The sequence below is a fragment of the Saccopteryx leptura genome, chromosome 1 (genome assembly GCF_036850995.1).
Source record: "Saccopteryx leptura isolate mSacLep1 chromosome 1, mSacLep1_pri_phased_curated, whole genome shotgun sequence".
Lineage (NCBI taxonomy): Eukaryota > Metazoa > Chordata > Mammalia > Chiroptera > Emballonuridae > Saccopteryx > Saccopteryx leptura.
In genome coordinates, this window is record NC_089503.1 from 310,394,944 (window position 1) to 310,417,788 (window position 22,845).

A 22,845-nucleotide genomic window follows, 5' to 3' on the forward strand; every position below is an offset into this window, starting at 1 on the left:
CAGATCTTCTACTGGTATCCTCTGAGTATCTTTCTTTATTCTGGCCGACAGTTCCGTAACTCCTGGCTCTGTGACGGCTAGGCCAGGAGTCCTCCCGGCAGCACACCAGGCCTCGGGTCTTTTGTGGCCCTGTGTTTACGGCCCTTGACTGGGTTCATCCTGGCTGCACTCTCTCTGCTTAGGAAGCTGTTTCACACTGGGCCAGATTCCAGGAAGCTAGGTTTATCCAAAATCTGGAACTGGGTGAAAGAAGCATCACTCTTTAATTGTTTCTTCCCTGCCTGTAAATCTTCCCCTAACAAGAACTCATACTTTTCCAGGGGAGAAGCTCATCCAGTGTTACTTCCCCAAGTTGGCACAGAGCAATTCCAGGACGCAGGCCCAGGGCCTCTGGCACACACTCAGGGAGCTTGGGCAAGTTTCTTAGCCTATTCAAATTTTTTTCCCCACAGTTGTAAAATGGAGATGATAATATATACTCCACCAGGTAATTGGGAAGTGAGAATGGGCTTAATGGAAAGGAAACCTATGTGGTGAAACAGGCTACACAGACCCACTGAGAATACAAAGCCTGCATGGAGCACGTGAGAGCCACCTCCCTCCTCTGACCACTGACCTCCCTGCACCCATCTGACCACAAAGCTCCCCAGAGCTGTCTCAGAGTTTTCTTTAAGGGCTACCCATCACCCCCCACCACAATCAAACACTATCTGCAGATAAGGAGGCTGGTTCCTACTCCTGCTCCTCCTGCCTGGCTACTGTGTGAATTAGAGCCCTCACTAGATAGTAGACACTGGAACGCTGGGACCCTGGGTGAGCCACTTACTTCTCTGAGACTGGGCCGCCTCCTTGGAAAATGGCAATACTACCAACAATTTAAGCTGTTTATCTCCTGCCTCCTCCCCTCTGAATGCCACTAAAAAGAGAATGAACGGGTGGAAGAGTATAGCTTTCAGGACAAGGAGATGGGGAGATGGCACCGGATGCCAAAGGTTGTTGACAGAAGCTCTGGAAGAGCAGCAGTCTCTGACTGGGGAAGGGAGGGTGCCAGCCAGTGAGAACCCCAGGAACTCCGATGGCTGAAGGGGAGGACGCAAACGGAAAACCTGACTGTAGGTCTCCACACAGAGCTGCTGGGCTGTTACTTTCCAGACAGGCTAAGATGGCTCTGTCCTCAGAGAACTTGGCTCAGCTGAAGGCAGCGATGAGGAGAGTGCACCTTTAATTCAGCCTGCCCAGCTTTTACGACCCAGGCAGGAGAAGAGAGCATGATTCTCTGGGGAAACAGGTCCAGAATAAAAAACATCTTCATCTGGTGCCTGTCCCCACCACTCCATAAAAATGGCAGAGGAAATGCCCTGTATCCTGTCACCCAACTGGAAGGCTGGGGCAGTGTAAGCTCCATTCTTAGCCAAGTACACCCAGACATTTGAAGAGAGCTTCCAACGCAAAGGTCAAAGACCAAAGCAAACAAAAACAGAAGTCAGGAAACAGAGGTAATGCAGGAAACAGAAGAAAACTGCAATTAACATCTCAGAGAAGAGGAAATACTCTCTCCAACATCAAGCACAACAGACTATAAAAAAAAAACAGGAAAGTGTGACTGACATTTTACAACATGTTAAAGAAAACAAAACCTGCTATAGAAAAGCACAAACGTAATATTTAAATTAAAAAAAAAAAAAAAACAATCCTGGAAAACAGAACAAAGAGCAGAAAATTGTAAAGAAAATTTGAAGGTCAATCCAGAAGTGCAACACCCTACTAACAGGAATTCCAGAAAGAAGGAATAAACTAAAGGGGAAAAAATTAGCAACTAAACATACGAGAACATTTCCCAGAATTCAGGACAAGAGTTTCCACAGTGAAAGGCCTACCAGGTGCCCCACACCATGAACATCCCACCTCTTGTGAGATTTCAGAACACTGGGGATAAAGATCCTGGAAGCAAGGGGGGAAAGCAGGTCACATACAGACTTAAGAATCAGAATCCAGCCACCCTGGCTGGTCTGCTCAGTGGCAGAGTGTCGGCTCAGTGTGTGGATGTCCTGGGTTCAATTCCTGGTCAGGACACACAGGAGAAGCGACCATCTACTTCTCCACTCTCTCCCTCCCCCTTCACTCTCTCTCTTCTCCTCCTGGAGCCATGGCTCAATTGGTTCGAGTGCATTGGCCCAGGTGCTGAGGATGGCTCCATGGAGCTTTCACCTCAGGTGCTAAAAATAGCTCTGTTGTGAGCATGCATCAGCCCCAAACGAGGACTGCCAGGTAGATCCCAGCAAGGTACATGCACAAGTCAGTCTCTCTAGCTCCCCTACTCTCACTTGGAAAAAGAAAAATAAATAAATATTTATTTATTCAGTAAAGCCTTTGGGCACAAATTAATGATAGAGACAAAACAGAGTAAACTAAAAAGCAAGACAAGTAGTAAGCAGAGAAAAAGCAAAGTCGTACAAGGAAATGTCACCCCGGGACACCAGAAGGCTCACCTTTGAACAATATTTACAAATGTAATAATGCAAACATGAAACGCTGACTTAGAAAAAAACTGTAATAGTTTCATTAAAAGAGGGAAAAAAAAAAGGGTGTGGATGTGTACAATTGAAGGTAAGTCTCTAAATCAAAAACCTTCCAGAGTAGAAAGTCACTACTTAACACTACATAAAATTGAAAAACCAAGAAACAACAACAGCATAAGCACATTTTTAGGTTATTCTAGGAAAAAATAGTTTATAAAGAGTTGAAAGTGCAGTGAACTTGGGATGAGGAGTTGGGGCAGCCTGTTTCAAACATATGCATGCATGACCTTAATAAAAGTAAATGTTAGCTGTTTTAATTTTGTTTAGAAGAAAAGCAAATGTCTGCCTACTGGCCAGCAGAGAGCCTGGCTAGACGTGAAGCAGGGAGTTCTGCGGACCAGTTCGTCCATTTCTGCCCTTCCAGGGCCTCAGGAGCCTAAGCAGGAAGCGTGGAACGAAGAGGGGGCTCTTCTGAACTTGAAGGGGCACTCTATCACCAAGCCTACAGGGGCAAGTCCCGCAGGGCAGCTGCAGCACTTGTAGATACAGGAACAATGACAATGGGGGAGGGCCCAAGACACTGAGCAGAGGTGCAGAAAAGGGCACGGCCAGGGCCAAGCCTACCAGCTCAGACACCACAAGCTGGTGAACTAAGGCAGCCTGGACTTCAAGGAAGCTGCTGCCCTGTTTGTAAACTCCCCGGGAGGGACCCACAGGACAACAGAATTGCTAGGCAATGCAGCCTCCTGCGAGAAACTTTCCATGGCCTGGAACGGGGCCCAGGCAGGCAAGGCCTGAACAAAGAAGCTTCGGGAGTGGGAGGAACCGCCAACCATCTGCTGCCACCTCAGATGCCAGGAGTGAAGATGATACGGAGGCTCCCTGGCTGTGTCCTCTCTGCCATGCACCCAGTTTTCAGGGCCTGCCCCCTGACCACAGAGGGGAGGCCACTTGGCAAGGGACAGCTTTTTGGTTCTGAAGGAACAAGTGGGCAGAGGCTGCTCTTGGGCACTTCTGCAAAGCAGGTAGCTGAATGGAAAAGGATTCCTGGGTCCGCCTTCTTCAACCCCAGCCTCTGTGGCTCCCCAGGCACCCAGAAGTTTCCCTGGGGACTGTGCTGCTTCCAGGAACATCAGGCACTAGAGTTTCACCTGGTCTCAGCATCCTCACCTGGCAGAGCTGGACAGGGGCACTAGTCAGGGAATTTAATGAGCCTCAGTGGATGAATACTAGGTACAGAACAGATGTTTCATAAATTTCTTATTCAATCAAAAGACCCAGAGTGAGTGTGCACCTACTGTGTGCCCAGCTCTGCCGGCATCAGCTTTCTACCTACCCATTCCTGCTCTCGCAGAGCTAATGGTCTACTCAGGGAGATGAGAAGAAACCGGGGATGCACTTAACTGCAAACCACGGCACGGCCATGAGGACATGGACAGGGCACTGGGAGTCTAGGAAGGCCTCTCTGAGAGACACCAGAGTCAAGATAAAGGAGGAGGATGGGGGGGGGGGTTGAAGGGAGAAGGAGGAGCTGACTGGAGAAGAGCGTTGCAGGCCCTGGGCAAACACCTGATGTGCTCAGGCCAGGAAGGAGGCAAGTGTGGCTGAAGGAGCACGTGGCGTGCAGTGTGCTGGGTGCCTGAATTTCCTCACCAAGTACAAAGCATTTCCTGTGCCCTGTGAGTCCTCTGGGATACAGAGGTTCAGAATGGAACTGGAACAGAGACTCCAGTTTCTAGGAGGATGAACACACACTCCAATATCCATGAAGCCCAGGGCCAAGGACAAAGCCCTCTCAGGTCAGCAAAGGAGATAACTGGTCATAGTAAGAGATGCCTGGCCACAGCACAAAAAAGCCCGCGTCTGGTCACTCTACCAAAAACCAGCAGTGCAGGTACAAATGGTGACAGGAAAATGTACGACCATAAGAGAAGGGTGAACATCACAGCGAGGATCTTGAATCCAAGGACCCCCCACCGTGACCCTGCTGGGCTGTGACCCGTGCTGGGGCCTCTGGCCCCTCCTCTCCCTCCTTCCCACTTGGAGACTTTTGTAACCTGCAATTTCCCACCACATCATACTCCTACATATCAACGAACAGTAAGAAAGATCTAAATTTCTCTGTATGGCCTGCAAGTCTGTGTATGTCCCTGTTCTTGCCTCCCAATGCAATCCCCACTCCTGCCACCACACTCCCCCTGCCCAGCCCATGCAGCTCTCCCCACCCCTAGGGGGCATACTGGGATTCCTCCCTCCCCTGCGATTTAGCTCTCCTCTGGCACAGAATGGATTCTCCTCCTCAGCCTCCCCCTGACAGACACCAACTCATTCTCTAAGTCTCAGCTCCCTGTCCTCCCCAGGCCGGGACCGCTGGGCCCTGTGAGATAGTGTGCCTGTCCCTGTGGTGACTGTGTAGGTGGCACAGACTCTTCAAAGGCAGGCAGGGTAAGGGCCGGCATTCCTCCCTGCAGGCCAGCGCCTAGCAATGGGCCTGGCCTTTGCTTGGTGCTCAGTACCAGAGCAGGTGATGCTTCTACATCATATGCAAGAACAAAGACCCCAAGAGGCAGTGAGTCACCTTGGGTAGCACAGTAACGCTCCTCCTGGGACAAAGTCCTCAAAACTAAGAACCATGAGGAGGGAGGCCCAGCCCTGCCAATGCCATGAATAAACCCCTGAATAAACCCAACCTGTCTGTACCTGGAGTTTCTATCTACAAACGGACCACTCATTTGCTGCCCGACATTCCATACGAGACAATGAGACACCAGAACTGAGAAATGAGACACAGATGAAGAGGGATCTGTGCTGTGCTCTGGGAGCCACAGCACAAAGGGCGTCTGCAAGGTAAGACTCTAGCTCAGCGGTTCTCAACCTGTGGGTCACGACCCCAGCGGGGTCACCTAAAGCCATCGGAAAATACATAATGCATATCAGGTATTTGCATTCCGAATCATAACTGTAGCAAAATTACAGTTATGAAGTAGCCACCAAAATTATTTTTTGGTTTGGGGTCACCGCAACATGAGGAACTGTATTGCGGGGTCACGGCATTAGAAAGGTTGAGAACCACTGCTCTAGCTACACCTGTGCTGTTACCTGTTGATTTGGGCCTGGATGGAAACCCTGAGGTGGGTAAAGAAGTGAAGGGTGGCCCCCCCAGGGAGGAACCCGGCAGACAGGCTTGTGTCTCCCGAGTGCCAGGCAGGAGGGGCTCTACCCGGCCCGGGCCCTCCCTGGCACCCCGCCCACACGTCCTCACCCTCGTAGCAGTCGCGCACAGTGCCGAAGTAGACGTAGTACTGGTCGTTGGTGAAGAAGAGGAGGCTGAGCCAGGAGTCGAAGGCGTAGATGGGCACAATGAAGAGGATGCGGACAATGTAGCGCTGTTCATTGGGGCAGCTGTAGCAGCGCAGGTGCATGTAGATCTGAGGGCAGAGGGGGCGCATCAGCCAGAAGCCTCCACAGGAGGAGGCCGGCCAAGGGGATATCTAGCTCTGCCACATACTAGTTCTGTGACCGAGTTGCTCAACCCTGAGCCTCAGCCTCCCCCTCTGTAAAACGGGATGATGAAAGTTCTGGTGTGAGGTTGCTGTGAGCATCAGACCACGGGGTGCAGAGTTGTGGGGTACAGGCAGTGACACCAAGGCCGGCCTCACAGCCACAGGGGCATGAGACCATGCCCAAAACTGTCCAAACCAGAGTCGAGGATGGGCTGAGGAACTTAGCTGCAGCAAGCACCTGGGACCCTTGTGCACAGCCAGGTTTGTGTGGGTCAAGGAAACTGTCGGTGTGTGTCCCCACCTCCACCTTCCTAAACACCTGATCCGTGGGCCATGGGGCTAAAGCATGGGGGTCTAAAGCAGGCAGTGGGCCCCATCCCTTAACTAACTATGGCACACAGGCTGGGACAGAGGGGACCCTCACTGCCACAGAGGGGGAAGTGCTTCCTGGCCAAGTGGCTGCAGTGATGTTCTCATCTGGTGTCTTACGTTCCCCGCTGTGTACCAGAGGCAGTGCTCCTGTTTCACTGGGAAATTGGGACAATAAGATGCAAGTCTTAGAAAGCAGAGGGAAAATAAAAACTACAACAAGTGCTAAGAACTGCTCTCGCCATGATCCACACCCCGGCCACCTGCCCCGCGTCCCAGCCACCCACCTCCCATCCCAGCTTTCATGACTTCACACTTGGCCCAAGCTGCTCTAGGCTCAAGAAAAGAAAATATTCCCTCTCTACAATGAGCCAACTGCCTTGGAAGCAAGTGGGTTCTAGAAGGGATGGGGAACACAGGGCGGTGGGCAAGGAGCTGACAGGGGACCCTAACGGGCTCAGCCTCTCGTCATCAAACCTTTCCTTCCTCAGGCAGCCAAGACGCGTTTCAGCCCACGCCAGGCTCCTCTGGGCCTGTGAGCACATGTGTGTGGGGGTGGGGTGGGGTGGGGACGGGACACAGACGACAGAAGACTTGACTTCTACCCCAGCTCTGCCACCGACCTATATACGTGACAAGGCCAGTCAGTCCCCTTCCCTTCTTCCTCTAGGTCTCAATTCTCTCATCTGCAAAGGGATCAGTGACAATGACATGCTTGTGCACAGGCCCCAGACTCCCTGCAGCTCAGGCTGAGCACGTGACTTGTTCTGGCCCGTGGAAGGTGAGCAGAAGTGATGAGCGTCATTTCTGGATCAAGAAAGGTAAAATATCCAGAGTGCCTGCCCCACATGTCCCTCCTCCCAGTGGCCAGAAGGACAATGCCCTGAAGCTGCAAGATGCTGGAGCCACCAAATGGAACCTGACCTGTTTGGGGCTGGGACATGAGCAAGAAATCAACCTCTACCAGAAGCTCTGGAGATTATGGGGTTCATGTAGCACAACTGGCCCTACTCTAACTAGTACTTTGTTGGATTAGAAACCTCTCAGGATCCTTCTAGAGGGCTTTCAGGCTCGACTCCTGACAGGCCCTGGTACCTGGTGGCAGGTGATGAGCAGAGCAGTCCAAACAAAGAAACCGGAGATGGCCTGAGCCGCTGTCGTCATCAGGAACATGGGCTGCTCCATGGCTGTGGGGCTGCCCTCAGGGATCTCAGAGACGCTGGGCGAGGCTGCTGCAGTGGTGGGCAACGCTGGATCCGGGGCCAGTGCGGCCCCCCTCACCGTCATGGTGTCCAGCAGCAGGGGGCTCCCTGAGAGAAACCCTGGGAGTAAGCGACGATCTGGCCTAGAGAGAGGAAACCACAATGTGAGCCTCCTCCTGGGACAAGCAGCAGTGTTAAGAGAGAATGTCTCAGGTCTCTACATCCACCTGCAAAATGTGTGCAGACTCTGACCACTTCACCCTGGCCCCAGCCATCACAAGCTGACCCTAGATTTACTGTGTCTACCCTAAATTAATGGGGTAGGCTTGTGACCAGCCTCTCTGCTCCTGTCCTCATTCCTGCTCTCCGGTCCACACCCAGCAACTGTGTGAACCTTTTTAAGATGGGAGCCAGACCAGCCCCTCTGCTCAGAACTCTCCAAAAGCTCTCATTTCCTTCAAGAGCAGAAGCTGCCATCCCTGCCATGGCCTAGACTGCTCAGGGGGCCCTCTGCGGCTCTGACTGCATCTCTCCTCCTACAATGCCCACCCCGATCCTCTACTCCAGTCACATCCTGCTAACGTGCCAAGCCTGCTCACACCTCAGGCCTGTGCATGCTTGTCTCTGCCCAGCACTTCTTAGGTCTCTCCTCTGACCAGCCTTCCAAACAGGGTAACCCCTTCCCAAACACAGGGGCTCCTGGCCCCTGTTCTTGCTTTACTTTTCTCCAGGGCACTCACAGCCATCTGACAAACAAATTGACTCACTTATTTGCTAACTGTCTGCCTCCTTTCATCAGACATGAGCTCCCTGAGAGCAGGGGCTCTACTCTACTCACAACTGGACCTCCAGTACCTGGAACAGTGCCAAGCACAGTAGGTGCTCAGTAAATTCCTGCCAGATCCATGCATCCTGATATTCCCACTCTAGTAAGACCATTTATCACTCAAGCCATCCCGAAGAACTTGCACCTTTTCTTTCCCCTTTCTCCCCAGTTTCCCAGTGGCTGGCACCCATTCCTCCCATCCACCTTGCTGTTTTAGAGACTCTCAAACCCTCCCCACTGTGTGTGCCGCCACACTGCCCACCTTTTATTTCGGCTCATGTACCACCCTTCGTGCCCACACGTGTTTATCTTCCTAAGGCTGTCCGCTCTTTGAGGCAAGAGCACACTTCCTTCTGTCCTTGAGCCCCCAGCACCAAGCTCAGCACTGAGCCATTTATAACATTTACTTTATCATCTATTGATTTTCACTCCTTATTTCAAAAAGAATGTGAGGTACTTCACAGAGAAGCAAAGAACAGAGTTGAAGAATTAACATAAAGGAAAATGCTGGGTGGGAGAGTCAAGAGGGACAGGCGGGCCAGTGCCAGCATTACAGGGACCTATGCAGTTACCCAGGGGGCTCCCATGTCTCAGCACTTCCTACTGGCAACTTCAGTCTCTGTGACAACAAATTAATAATTTCACGTTAAAAAGTAACCTAGATGTCGCGAAAGGAAGAGCTGTTGTTAGGTCACTCCTTCTAAGTTTACAAACAGGGACCAACACCGGGATGGAGGCTGGAATGACTTTGAAAGAGTTGGAATGCTCCTGGGAGGGCTGGCTGATCCTGTGCTCCTGTACCCACGGCCCTGCAAGGCATCCCCCTCAGTGCTGCCACCTGTTGACAGGCTGGTCAACACCATCCTAGGGTCACCAAATCTTCCTGCAGCAGAGGCCCTGGAAAAGGAACTCCTCTGGAATCACAACCTCTGGAAATACCCTGCAATGCGACCAGAGGACCATCTGCCCACTGCTGAAAGGGATGCAAAGCGGAGAGTGTGGACACTGTGGAAAGAGCCCTGGCTGGAGCTCAAGTCCCAGATCCCCCTCCAACCAGCCCTGTGCCCCCATACAGGTTCACTTGGCACCAGAGGGCCTCCGCTGCCTGATCCAGAAAATGGTTAAACCCCAAAACCCAACTGTCACAGCCTGAACCCTAACGGAAGCCCACATGACCTCTTACAATTTCCGAACACAGTGACACCAATGGGAAGTTTCCCTGGACCTCCCTGGCGTGCACCTGGGCCCATAGCCTAACTCGATGGTGTCTCCCCACACTTCCCGACTTTGCCCCGGCCCTCTCCAAGGCCTCCCGCATCCCCTGCCACCAGCTATACCATGCCTGCTCTTAGCTGCAGGCTTCACCCTAGGAGAGCCCTTTACATTTCTATTTTCCTGTAAAAATAAGTGATCTCTAACACACCGACCAAGAGATGTACCTGGATTAGAAACCAAAAATGGAGAAGATATCTATATAAAGAAACTTAAAAATGAAGAGGAAGTCTATATAAAGAATGGTGGAAAGCTTTGAAAAAGACGCACAGTGACAAGTCCAAGAATAGTTCCTGTAAAAATGGTTGCAAAATTGAAAATCAGTGCCAGAAATATTTCTTTAAAAAAGACTTGGGTTGTAAATTATCATCTTTGTCTATCAACCCAAATTAAATGAACAAACACAAGGGGAATTGGAAAGAGGTGGGGGGCAGAGGAAATACAAAGCCTCCTGAATCCTCACCTTCTGGGCAGGGGTGCCATGTGTCAAGGCTGTTTAGTTCTAAAGGCAGTGTTGAGAGACCCCTGTGTGGTCTCCAGCAGCTACCCAGCCAGGGGCACCGCGGAGCTCTGACCCTGCCCACAGGAGAAGGCACCAGCAGGCTCCAGGCCCAGCTTCTTCCTGGGGCTTTATCACTCACACTCAAGTGTCTCTCTCTTAACCCCAGTGACACTTGACATGCAAGGTTTTATCACTTTCCTCAAGTAGGTTATCCAGTTCCCAAGAAGAAATCCAGTTCACACAAAAAGAAGGTGGGTGACTTGCCCCAAAATTGGAGCTAGGGCTCAAGCTCAGGTCCTACAAACACGCTGTCTCCCCACAGGGCCTGGATGAGCCCTGGATGAGCGGCCCTCCACTCCAGCACCTCCCACCAGCGTGCGTCCTACCACAGCTGTAAGACTGTCCTCACGGGACGGGAAGGAGGGCCTCACAGGGAGGGGAGGCCACGTCGCTGAGAGGCTTCTGTGGCCTGACCCGTGCCTGCCATGTTGTTATGCCATGCCCTGTGATTTACAAATACTTTCCCCAAATGTTATCTCTAGTGTTTTCTCATAGGAACTTCGAAGTAAATAACATTTTATACACCTGTGAAATGTAAAAACCAACATGGAACTTGGATTTACAGCCCCCTGGGGTAGCATCAAATGATTCAAGGGTTTTCACAATATCCGTCCATAAGGACCTGAAGCAATATTCTGACCCACAGGCCTGACCTGTGGTGGCGCAGTGGATAAAGCGTCGACCTGGAAATGCTGGTCGCCGGTTCGAAACCCTGGGCTTGCCTGGTCAAGGCACATATGGGAGTTGATGCTTCCAGCTCCTCCCCCCTCCTCTCTCTCTCCCTCTCTCTCTCTCTTTCTCCCTCTCTCTCTCCTCTCTAAAAATGAATAAATAAAATAAAATTAAAAATTAAAAAAAAAAAACTAAAAAAAAAATATATATATATATATTCTGACCCACAGATGCATGCCCCTGGTGCTCAGGAGAAGCAGGTGATGGCAGTTCTGTGAAGACTGTCCCCAGAGCTCGCCCTGCTGCCTGGACCCAGACAGCACCCAGTGCTAGACTCCACAAACTATTCACAATGTGCATCTGTGCAGGTACAGGTGGGGGTATGGGCACTGGGTTCTCAATCTTCGCACTTAGGACAGGCACCTACCTGGAAAAGATCTCTTGCCTTCCCAGGTTTCACAGGTAAGCAGTTCATGCCTGACCTGTGGTGGCACAGTGGATAAAGCATTGACCTGGAACGCTGAGGTTGCCAGTTCAAAGCCCTGGGCTTGCCTGGTAAAAGCACATACAAAAAGCAATCAATGAACAACTAATGAAGCAACTATGAGTTGATACTTCTTGCTTTCTCTATAATCAAGAAATAAAATCTTAAAAATAAATAAAACAAGCAGGACGCTGGCCTGCACAGCCCCCAGACCTTGTAGAGGCAAGGACAGTGCTGGCTGTGCAGCCCCTCGCTCCCCTAGGGAAGGGGCTTGCAGAAAGGCCTCTATGGCTCCCCTCCTTCAATACAGTCTGGGCACCCTGATGTGGGAAGGATGCACAGAGCTCAGAGCCCCAGATGCTCTGGCAGGTCCCTCTTTTTTTTTTTTTTTTTTGTATTTTTCTGAAGCTAGAAACGGGGAGACCGTCAGACAGCCTCCCGCATGCGCCCGACCAGGATCCACCCGGCACGCCCACCAGGGGCGATGCTCTGCCCCTCCGGGGCATCGCTCTGCCGCGACCAGAGCCACTCTAGCGCCTGGGGCAGAGGCCAAGGAGCCATCCCCAGCGCCCGGGCCATCTTTGCTCCAATGGAGCCTTGGCTGCGGGAGGGGAAGAGAGAGACAGAGAGGAAGGAGGGGGTGGGGGTGGAGAAGCAAATGGGTGCTTCTCCTATGTGCCCTGGCCGGGAATCGAACCCGGGTCCCCCGCACGCCAGGCCGACGCTCTACCACTGAGCCAACCGGCCAGGGCAGGTCCCACTATCTTAATTGACCAAATGTTAAACTTTGCCAGGAATATAGCATAGAGCCCTGAGGGGAGATGCTGGGATCATATTTCCATTCATGCTGTCTTGAGGCCGCTGGACACTATGCTGGGTTCTGGGAGACCCAGTCTCGGCCTCAGGGAGCTCAGACCTCGTCCACACACTTGCTCTATGCAACAAGGGCAACCTGGAGGCCTGACCCCACTGCATGCCACGAGAGGTGAGTGCCCAGCATGAAGGGAGCTGAAGGCAGCACCCACTGCCTTGGCCACCGCTGGGAGAGGGTCAGGGAAGGCTTCAAAATGGTGGGGACTTTGGGACAGAGTATTTAAGTGGAATAACCAAGCTTCAGCTTTGCAGTCACCAAACAGGATTCCCGCCACACTCCACCACCTGCTAGCTTGGGCAAATGACTTCACCTTTTGGACCCAGTTTCTTCATCTATAATATTTCAGGGTAACTACATAATTGACAAGGGAGCTGTTCTGCTTTACATAAATCCCCTTAAGAAAAGGAAACAACGATAAAATTTAAAAATGACCGTTTCACAACTCCTCTCACAAATAATGGGTGTAGACATAGGTCATCAATGGATGTTATGATCAACCACTAGGTGAAAGGCTGACGGGGAACTTGAAAAGAAACAGATCAGGCCCCATAGGTGAACCCACAGTCAAGATCAACATCACTAAAACGGGGCACTGGAAGTTTTGAGTCTCCCAACTGCCTGCACGGGAAGCACACAGCACCACCTCGCAGAAGGACCCTTGCCCAAAAAGTGAACTGGGATTGAAACAAGCCTCTAGAACTAATCATCATTACCCAGGAAATACCAATGCTAGTGAAACAGGTTAAATGAGGCCATTAGCAAGTAGCAGCCAAATCTGGACCACAGAACAGTCTGTAGGACACCTGACCTGGTTTTTCAAATGAATTAGCAGTTTATCAAGTAAGGCGGTTGAGGGATTGTTACAGAAAAAGAGACTCAAGAGACACTGCAACTAAATGTAATGTGTGGACCTTGTGGGGTCCTGATGCTAACAAACCAATAATTAAAAGACAGCTCAGAAATAGTTACCATATGGAATTCTTGTCAATTTGGTCAGGTGTGATAACGACAGGATGGGTATGTAAAGATAAAAGTCCTTATCAATGGAGGAAGAATAATTTCTTTATAATTTTTTTAAATATTATTTATTGATTTTTAGAGAGAGCAGGGAGGTGGGGAGAGAAACGGGAAGCATCAACTCATAGTAGTTGCTTCTTGTATGTGCCCTGACCTGGGCAAGCCCAGGGTTTCGAACTGGTGACCTCAGCATTCCAGATCAACGCTTTATCCACTGCGCCACCACAGGTCAGGCAGGAAGAATAATTTTTTTCAATAAACAGTGCTGAAACAATTGGACATTCAGAGGCAAAAAAAAAAAAAAATTAACCTTAATCCTTACATCATATACAAAAATTAATTCACAATGGATTACAGATTTAAATGTAAAATGTAAGATTATAAAACTTGTAGAGGACATAGGAGAAAAATCTTTGAAACGAAGTGCTGGGGCAGTGTTCCTAGACTTGACACCAAAAGCATGACCCATAAAAGGAAAAACTGGCAGATCAGACTTTACAAAAAGTAAAAACTTACACTGTGACTCTGGGAAGAGATTGAAAAGACAAGCCACATGGTAGAAGAAAACATTTGCAAGTCACATGTGTGATAAATGACTCACATCTGGAATACAGCAAGAATGGTCAAAGCCCGCCCTGGCAGATAGCTCAGTTGTTAGAGCATGTCCCAACACGCAGAGCTTGCCAGTCTGATCCTGGATAAGGGCATACGCAGAAACAGATTCATGTTTCCCTGTCTCCCTCTTCCTTCCTCTTTCTCTAAAATTAATAAATTTTAAAAAAATGGTCAAAGCTCAACAAAAAAAAATCAAACTAGAAGATGGGCAAAGACATAATAAACATTTCACTCAAGAAGGATATATGGCCCTGGCCAGGTGGTTCAGAGAAGAGAATGTTGTCACGGTACACTGAGGTCACAAGTGCAATCCCTGGTCAGGGCACATATGAGAAGCAACCAATGAGTGCACAAGTAAATAAAACAAGTTAATGCTTCTCTCTCTCTCTCTCTCCCCCTTGCCTTCTTCTCCCCTCTTGCTCCTCTTTCTCATATCAACGGAAATTTTTTTTAAAAAGTATACACACTCAAATACATAAATAAAGGATGTTTAACATCATCAGCCATTAGAAAAAAGCAAACTAAAACCACAATGAGTTATCATTACACACTTATAAATAAAAAATAAAGACACACCAAATGCTGGCGAAGATGTAGAGAAACAATCTCACGCACACTGCTGGTGGGAATACAAAATGGTAAAGCCACTCTGGAAAACAGCCTCTTATGAAAAGCAGCTTATCAGACTTAACATTAACTTACCATACAACCCAGTAATCACTCTTATACGTTTATCCTAAGGAAATGAAAAGTTATGTTCAAAGCAGCTGCATCCGTAATTGCCAAAACCTGGAAGCAATCCAAATGTCCTTCAACAGCTGAAAGGTTTGACACTGGTGCGCCCAGACCATGGAAAACTGCTCAGCAACAAAAAGGAACAACTACCTATGGAGCTCAGGACACGTGGTTTACTGAAAACAGCCAATCCCAGGCCCTGGCTGGTTGGCTCAGCGGTAGAGCGTCAGCCTGGCGTGCGGGGGACCCCGGTTCGATTCCCGGCCAGGGCACATAGGAGAAGCGCCCATTTGCTTCTCCACCTCCCCCCTCCTTCCTCTCTGTCTCTCTCTTCCCCTCCCACAGTGAGGCTCCATTGGAGCAAAGATGGCCCGGGCGCTGGGGATGGCTCCTTGGCCTCTGCCCCAGGCGCTAGAGTGGCTCTGGTCGCGGCAAAGCGATGCCCCGGAGGGGCAGAGCATCGCCCCCTGGTGGGCAGAGCCGGGTGGATCCCGGTCGTTTCCAGCTTCAGAAAAATACAAAAAAAAAAAAAAAAAAAAAAATCCAGCCAATCCTAAAAGGCCACTTACTGCCCAATTCCCATTATATGACAAATCTATAAAGACAGAGAACAGGGGAGTTGCTGGCAGAGAACATCAAAGGTGTGCACAAATACAGAGAGGGAACTTAGGGAGTTCCCTCCAGGTGGTGAGTTTCTTTGTATCCTGATGGTGGTGGTGGCTACATGAGTTTACAGGTGATAAAATCACAAAGAACTACATACACGTAATAACAGTGAAAACTGAGTAATGCCTGTAGTCTAGTTACTAGTATTGCACTAATGCCCACTTCCTGGTTTTGCTATTGTCTTATGGCGATTACGTCACCATGAGGGGGAAGAAGGGTAGTGGGACTCCATGTACTATTTTTGCAACTTCCTGTGAGTCTACAATTATTATTATTTTTGTGTGTGTGTGACAGAGACAGAGAGAGACACAGAGAGGAAAATAGGGACAGACAGGAAGGGAGAGATGAGAAGCATCAGTTCTTTGTTGCGGCACCTTAGTTGTTCATTGGTTGCTTTCTCATATGTGCCTTGACTGTGGGATGGGGAGGGGGGGCTACAGCAGAGAGAGTGACCCCTTGCTCAAGCCAGCGACCTTGGGCTCAAACAGCAACCATGGGGTCATGTCTATGATCCCACACTCACACCAGCAACCCCAAGCTCAAGCCGACAACCTCGGGGTTTTAAACCTGGGTCCTCTGCATCCCAGTCCGATGCTCTATCCACTGCACCACCGCCTGGTCAGACTACGATTATTTTGAAATAAAAATTTTTTTTCAAAATCCTTATCAAGTAGAGATGCATACTGAACCATTTAAGGGTGGTAAATAACGAGAAGTCTGAAATTTACTCTTTAAAAAGGCAAGAGAGACGCCAAACCTGTGGTGGTGCAGTGAATAAAGCCTTTACCTGGAATGCTGAGGTCACCAGTTTGAAACTCTGGGCTTGCCTGGTCAAGTTGATGCTTCCTGCTCTTCCCCCCCTTCTCCCTCTTCTCTCTAAAATGAATAAATAAAAAATATTTTTTAGCCTGACCAGGCGGTGGCGCAGTGGATAGAGAGTCGGACTGGGATGCAGAGGACCCAGGTTCGAGACCCTGAGGTCGCTAGCTTGAGCGTGGGCTCATCTGGTTTGAGCAAAATCCCACCAGCTTGAACACAAGGTCACTGGCTCCAGCAAGGGGTTACTTGGTCTGCTGAAGGCCCACGGTCAAGGCACATATGAGAGGGCAGTCAATGAACAACTAAGGTATTGCGACGCACAATTAAAAACTAATGATTGATGCTTCTCATCTCTCTTCGTTCCTGTCTGTCTGTCCCTGTCTATCCCTCTCTGACTCACTCTCTGTCTCTGTAAAAAATAAAATAAAGAAATAAATAAATAAACAAATAAATAAATAAATATTTTTTAAAGAAAAAAGGTGGAGAGAGAGATCTAACAAGATTGCAAATGCTGCTGACTGTTGAATCCAGTGAATGACAGGTAGAAATTCTTTGCTCAATTTTTGTGTGTTTGAAAATTTCCATAATAAAAAGGGAAACAGCACTATTTTCCACAAAACTTGTAATGGATGGGCAGTCAGTCACTCCAGAAATCATCTGTATCACAGACTGACTGGTTTACCTTGTAGAAAAGCAATCCAAAACACTTATCAAATCTAACAAATGAGTTCAACACGTCTTTCTTTTACCAAAAAACTGTTCCAAATTTGCCTGCTTTTATCTACAGCCATTGATTGTAGAAGATGTGCTTCTCAGTGATGTTTCAAAACATTTTTTTTATTCATTTTAGAGAGGAGAGAGAAAGGGAGAGAGAAAGAGACAGAGAGGGAGAGAGAGAGGAGAGAGAGAGAGAGAGAAGGTAGGGAGGAGCTGGAAGCATCAACTCCCATATGTGCCTTGACCAGGCAAGCCCAGGGTTTCGAACCAGCGACCTCAGCATTTCCAGGTCGACACTTTATCCACTGCGCCACCACAGGTCAGGCTTCAAAACATTTTTAAGCGTGTTTAATACGTCCCCACTCAGGAAAGGCATGTTAACACAATGAATGCTCTTTGAAAGAAATAGGGCTACTTGAAAATGTTTCTACTGTAGTAGAATTTTGTTACCAAAAACAATTATCAGTTTGTAACTTACAAAAACTCTCATATCCGAACTCTTAAAAACCAACCTAACACAATTTTCTAATCTGTTTAAAGATTTCCAAAGCAGCCCTGGCAGGATAGCTCAGTTAGTTAGAGCGTCATCCCAAAGCCATAGAGGTTGCCAGTTCGATCCCCAGTCAGGGCACGCGCAGGAACAGATCGATGTTCCTCTCTCTCTCTGTCCACCCCCCTCTCCCTTGCTTTCTCTCTAAAAAATAATAATTTTTTAAAAAATTTCCAAAGCATTTGAATAAGTCTGGGACTCATATTAAGAACTTTAAAATAAAATACCTTCCACTTAGTTTACAAAAACATCTGATTGGCACCAGGAAGGATGGAAATGTACTAGCCAAATTTCAATAAATCCTCTGCATACGCAGTGGACAGGATGGAAACATGAGCAACTCAATTTAGAAAGAAAGCCAGTGATGCATTTCCTGTGTGCCGCTACATGTCCCGGGCAGGGATCTTTCTTGGGGAGAGCAGCCATTAGAACCAGTCTCTAAACCAAATGAGGTTGAGCCAGACCTTCCAACTGCTCTCACAGAGCTTTAAAACAGAACTTCCAAAAATAATCAAGCATATGAAGCCAGAAGGCTTTTTGTATCACCAACAAAATCATTTTTAAAATTTTCAGTTATTTCATATTCTGCTCATCCTCTGATTTCTATTTCTGGTGGTTTTATTATGCACACAACAGTAACGTAATGCCTGTATATACTTATTTATAATCGCATCAATATCTATGTATTAGGGGTGTGTGCTTCAAAGGGTTTTTTTTTTTTACTGGTAGGGCTTTGTGAACCAAATTTTAAAATTTAAAGAGCAGTACTATAAGCCATGGGAAAAGCCAGAGGCTGGCCCCCTCCCCCTCTTCTCCGTAATGTCTCTGCCTCTCTATCCCAGGTTGCAGGTAAGACAGAAGGCCCAGTTAAGGCTTGGTCCCACCTCTCATCTGGGGGCCCACCTGCCAGGGAGGTGGCTCCACGTCCAAGTCCTCATTTGTACACTGCCCCGAAGGCTGTGAAGAGGCCAGGCCACAGTCTGCACTTTGTCCCAGGCTCTGAGTCAGGAATACTGGGCTGGAATCCAGGTGCCACCACCCAACTGTGACAGGGCAGGTGACTGGGTATCTGAACTTGTTTCTTGGGTGTATTGTGCTGTAGCAAGGACCCTGGGCCAAGTGAGTTTAGAAATTCAGAGTTTTTCAGATTTTACAAAGGATTATGGTTCTGTACATGTATGTGTATCTGGTGACAACTCCAGAGGGGTCTGGGTGGTACCCCAAAATCAAACACATAGTATTTCCATAGAGGAACACGAGATATTTTTAAAGACTATAATTAGTCTCGTATCAATTCAGGCCAGATTTTTGTAACAAATTTAGTCTGCTGCAGACTTAGGAAGAGCCTCTGGGATTTCAAGTGTCCTGGATTCTGAAAAGGTGAAGGGACGTGGGCCTGGGCCATCCTTCAGAGCTGCAGGGAGGTTGCTGCTTGAAGAAGCAGGAATCAAGTGATCTGGGGCCAGAAGAAACAGCATGGACAAAGGCACGGAGACAACACGTTAACACACCCAACAGGGTGTGCCCAGGCTTACTTATTTTCAAAAGTGACCACGCCTCTCCCCCCAACCTGAGAGCCTCCGAGATCTGAGAGGGTTCGCAGCCCAACTCCTCTGCAGAGAGAGAGCCCAGGGCCCTTGGCAGTTTGGCCCCAGCCTCCCTGCCCGCCTCTTCCTCAAGCACTGACAATACTGGGTCTCTGCACATGTAACCTCTACCTGGGTACCAACGTGTCCTCCCCTTTACCCCAGTCCTCGTGGTGAGTGCCAACTCTTCACTCACGAGTCACCCTCACATCACAGCCTAACCCAAGGGCCGGCCACTCCCGCCCAGCCACACTGTGCTCCCTCCTCGTACTAAAAGGTCAGTTCTGACAGAGTTTCTGTCTCCCCACTCCTGAGTCATCTATCTCCAGAATGAGGATGGTGCAAGGCACACGGTAAGGATTTAGAAGAAAAGAACTGAGTGACTGAATGCCTGCCATGAAGCCACCTGCTTCACGATGCAGGCTTCTGTCACTTGGTCCCCTTCACCATCGCCACGTTCTCGAGCTCAGCTGAAGGACTGGACATGTGGCTGGAGGGAGAGACGAGCCAAGTGAGGACAGAGGGTCGAGGCTGAGTCACAACATCTCACATACATCTTTCAACATGGAGGCCATGCCAAGAAGGGCAAAGGGACTTGTTCTATGTGCTCCATCAGGACACACCCCTGCCCACCTAATGGGAGCAACAGGAAGGCAAAAGTCTGCCAAGATAGACACGTTTTTACCAACAGTCTAGCAATTTTCTGGTTGTTTCTAGAATAAGGAAGCTCCCAACCAAACACGGCTAAAAGACCCCTGCGGCAGGAACACCAATGGAGGAACCTCTGTAGCACAGTTTACTCTAACCTGCCTTCTCCCCAACTAGTCTGCAACCTTCTGGAGGTCAGGGCTCATGTCTTACGTGCCCCTCTAGTCCCCAGCATGACCTCAGGGCCCAGACAGTAAGTTCTGACTGGACCCTGAATGAATGAACAACTGAATGAATATGTTTGCCCTTCGCAGTTCTGTCCAACTCTACACCTCCATGACACACTCCAGCACCACAAACCAACCCCAGGGAAGGGACCACTTCCCGCCATCTGTATCCCTATCTGCCTTGACGAGCCTTGTATCTGTGACCTCTTACAGCCTGTACATGGCACATCTTCTCATCTTCCGTAGCATTTACCACAGCTTCGATTAGACTTACTCCATGAACACCCTGTGAGTCAGGCTCCACGAGGGCAGGGCTGGGTGCCACACTGAGAACACGTTTGCTGCGTAATCGATTTGGGGCCAGAAGAAACAGCATGGACAAAGGCACAGAGACAACACGTTAACACACACCCAAACAGGGTGTGCCCAGGCTGCTGTTAACTAGCCTCCTAGCGGGAAGCAACAGGGCCTGACTGACAGACCATGTGGCCCCTCCAGTTGACAAAGCTATCCTGACAGCAGTGTGAAGTGGGTCTTGAAGTCAAGAGGATCAGGAAGAATACTCCCCTAGGAGAAGCCACAGGCTGGATGGAGTTCACCTTGGGTCCACAAAACCAGGCTTCGAGGCGCAGGGGAACTCACAAGAAAAGGAGGAACGCCCATTTATGAGTGTCTTTTCACCTCCTATCGGGGTCCAGGGAGCTGAACCAGTCACCCAGTCACCGGAGGCTGGAGAGCCCAGAATCAGAGTACAGGGAAGTGAGGGATCTGCAGCAAAATTCCACCAGGACCTGGCAAGGCCGGATGCACCATGTCACATCTAGAAAACCACTCAGAGGCAGGCCAACAGCCCACGCCTCCTAACACAGGCCCTGCCCCACCCTTCTCCAGGAACAAGGTTGTCTGGCTTACTCCTCTTCTGAAGATACCTACACCTTTTCCAAAAAAGCTATGTGCCATGGTGACTGAACTCAGCCACCTACCTTAGAATTTAACTACATCAGAGAGCACCTCAGCGTCTCTCCCAGATTCAATTCTCAGCCATTTTCACTTCACCTCGCAGGAACACCTAGCTTCTACCCCTTATACGTCCTCTCATTTCCTGTATAGAAAGCTGTATAATGGCCTCCAAAGATGTCCACATGCTAAACCTGTGAGTATTTTATCTTACGTGGCAAAAGGGACTTTGCAAATGTGATTATGTTAAGGATCTTGAGATGAAGAGATTATCTCTGATTAACTGGGCTGGCCAATATAATCACAAGGGTCCTTCTAAGAGGGAGGCAGGAGGATGAGAGCGCTGGGAAGGCAATGTGACAATGGAAGTGGAGAGGAGACTGGAAGATGCTAAACTGTTGTTTGGAAGGTAGAGGAAAGGGCCATGAGGCAAAGCTGGAAAAGGCAAGTGTAAAGCCAATAGTCACGGCCACCAGGGCCAGCATCACAGCAGCCCAGCCCATGCAGGTTCGCATTGGATTCGGACAGTCGGTAAAGAAACAGCGGAGCCACAAACTGGTGGGCCATTGTCTTTAATTCTAGCTTGCACCCGGCGGGCAAGTAAAAACACACACTGGGCTCCAAAACCCAGTCACATTCAGTGCTCACAAAGCTACTGACTTATCCGAGTTTCCTAGAATCAAAGGTTTCTAGCTCACCAGACTTATTCACCTCTGTTCCCCATCTCCTTCCTTATCCCAGATACAAACTCTACACAAACTGGCATCTCACTCAGCACTCCGCCATCTTAGCTGCTTCTCCTGGCCTCCTCCACGTGGCCTCCTTCCGCTGCTGGCTCTACTCTCTCATGCTAATCATCCCAGGAACCAAGAGCGCAAGCTCCCGTTCGCCCTTAATCCAATATACAAAATAGGGAAGTCTCTAATACAAAGTCACTTTCTGAGGCATGATTGGATTGTACCACCCCACATCAAAAAGGGTAGGAAAGGCTTAATCCCAAAACCAAGCCCCAGGCTACAAGGATTCTGCCTGCCTTTAGCCCACCCCAACACACATTAATATCACCTGGGCAACGGCCTCCTCGTGTTATCTTTAACAAAGTGAGCATAATACATTTTATCTGCCCAACAGCAAGAAACAGATTCACCCCTGGAGCCTCCAGAGCGGAGCACAGGCCTGCACTACCTCAATTCCAGCCCAGGGAAAGACATTTTGGACTTCTGATCTCAAAACTGAAAGATAATAAATTTTGCATTTTAAGTCACTGAGTTTCTGGCAAACTGTTACAGCAGCAGTAGGGAACTCATACACTGATTTACAGATGAGAAAAGAGGCTGGGATGGTTGAAGTCGTTTGCCCATGGTCCCCTGTTAAATGGGGTCTGTCACACTGCCCCTAACTACCATCAAATCTACAGATTTCCAAGGGTCATTAGAGAGCCATGGACTCTGGAGTCAGACCACTTAGACCTGACTTCCAACTCTGCCACCTACCAGCTTTGTGTCTATGGGCAAGTTACACAACCTCTCCTTACTTCAGCCCACCTCCAAGAGAGCTAAGAGAGTTGTAAGGAATGAAGTTAACATAGGAAAGCACTGGGCACAGGGCCTGGTACTCCATGTTACCTGCTAGGATTACCGTCCTACTTTAGTTGTTTCATCCCCATTGGGCTGAGAGCATACATTCCCCATGGTCTCTGAGACCAGGCCAGTCCTATCTGGTTGTCTGCTGTTTTTCAAATCTTCCAAGGTCGTATTTTCATTCATTAGTTTTGGATCCAAACCCTTTTGAGTATCAGCCATGAAGTTCTCGCTCGAGCAGTTGCCACACAGCCTCTGGCTGAGCTAAGTTGGCAATATATCCATACGCACATCTCCAGAATATTAACACAGTCTAGGAGGGATCTGCGCTCCTTTAATGAGTATTCATGGGAAAACTCCCATCTTAACATAACTCACTGGGTGGAATCTGACTTGGGCACTGTGCATCTGAACTGGCCAAGCTGCTCCCTCTTCAGCCCCTGGC

At 49.2% G+C, this 22,845-nt stretch overlaps 1 protein-coding gene across 4 annotated transcripts in view; it reads right to left on the minus strand.

Annotated features, from left to right (window-relative positions):
• The window catches only part of TMEM184B (transmembrane protein 184B), a 50,951-nt gene that overhangs the window by 15,770 nt on the left and 12,336 nt on the right, over positions 1-22,845 (minus strand). For 3 of the 4 annotated variants that reach the window (XM_066358391.1, XM_066358389.1, XM_066358390.1), the window contains exons 2-3: positions 7,487-7,736; positions 5,782-5,947 (exon numbers count right to left, since the gene is read on the minus strand). In XM_066358391.1, the coding sequence (XP_066214488.1) occupies positions 5,782-5,947; positions 7,487-7,678 (358 nt within the window). In that variant the 5' untranslated portion in view covers positions 7,679-7,736. Of the gene's footprint in view, positions 1-5,781; positions 5,948-7,486; positions 7,737-11,352; positions 11,478-22,845 lie in introns of all 4 variants that reach the window. The other variant, XM_066358392.1, reaches the window with a different exon arrangement.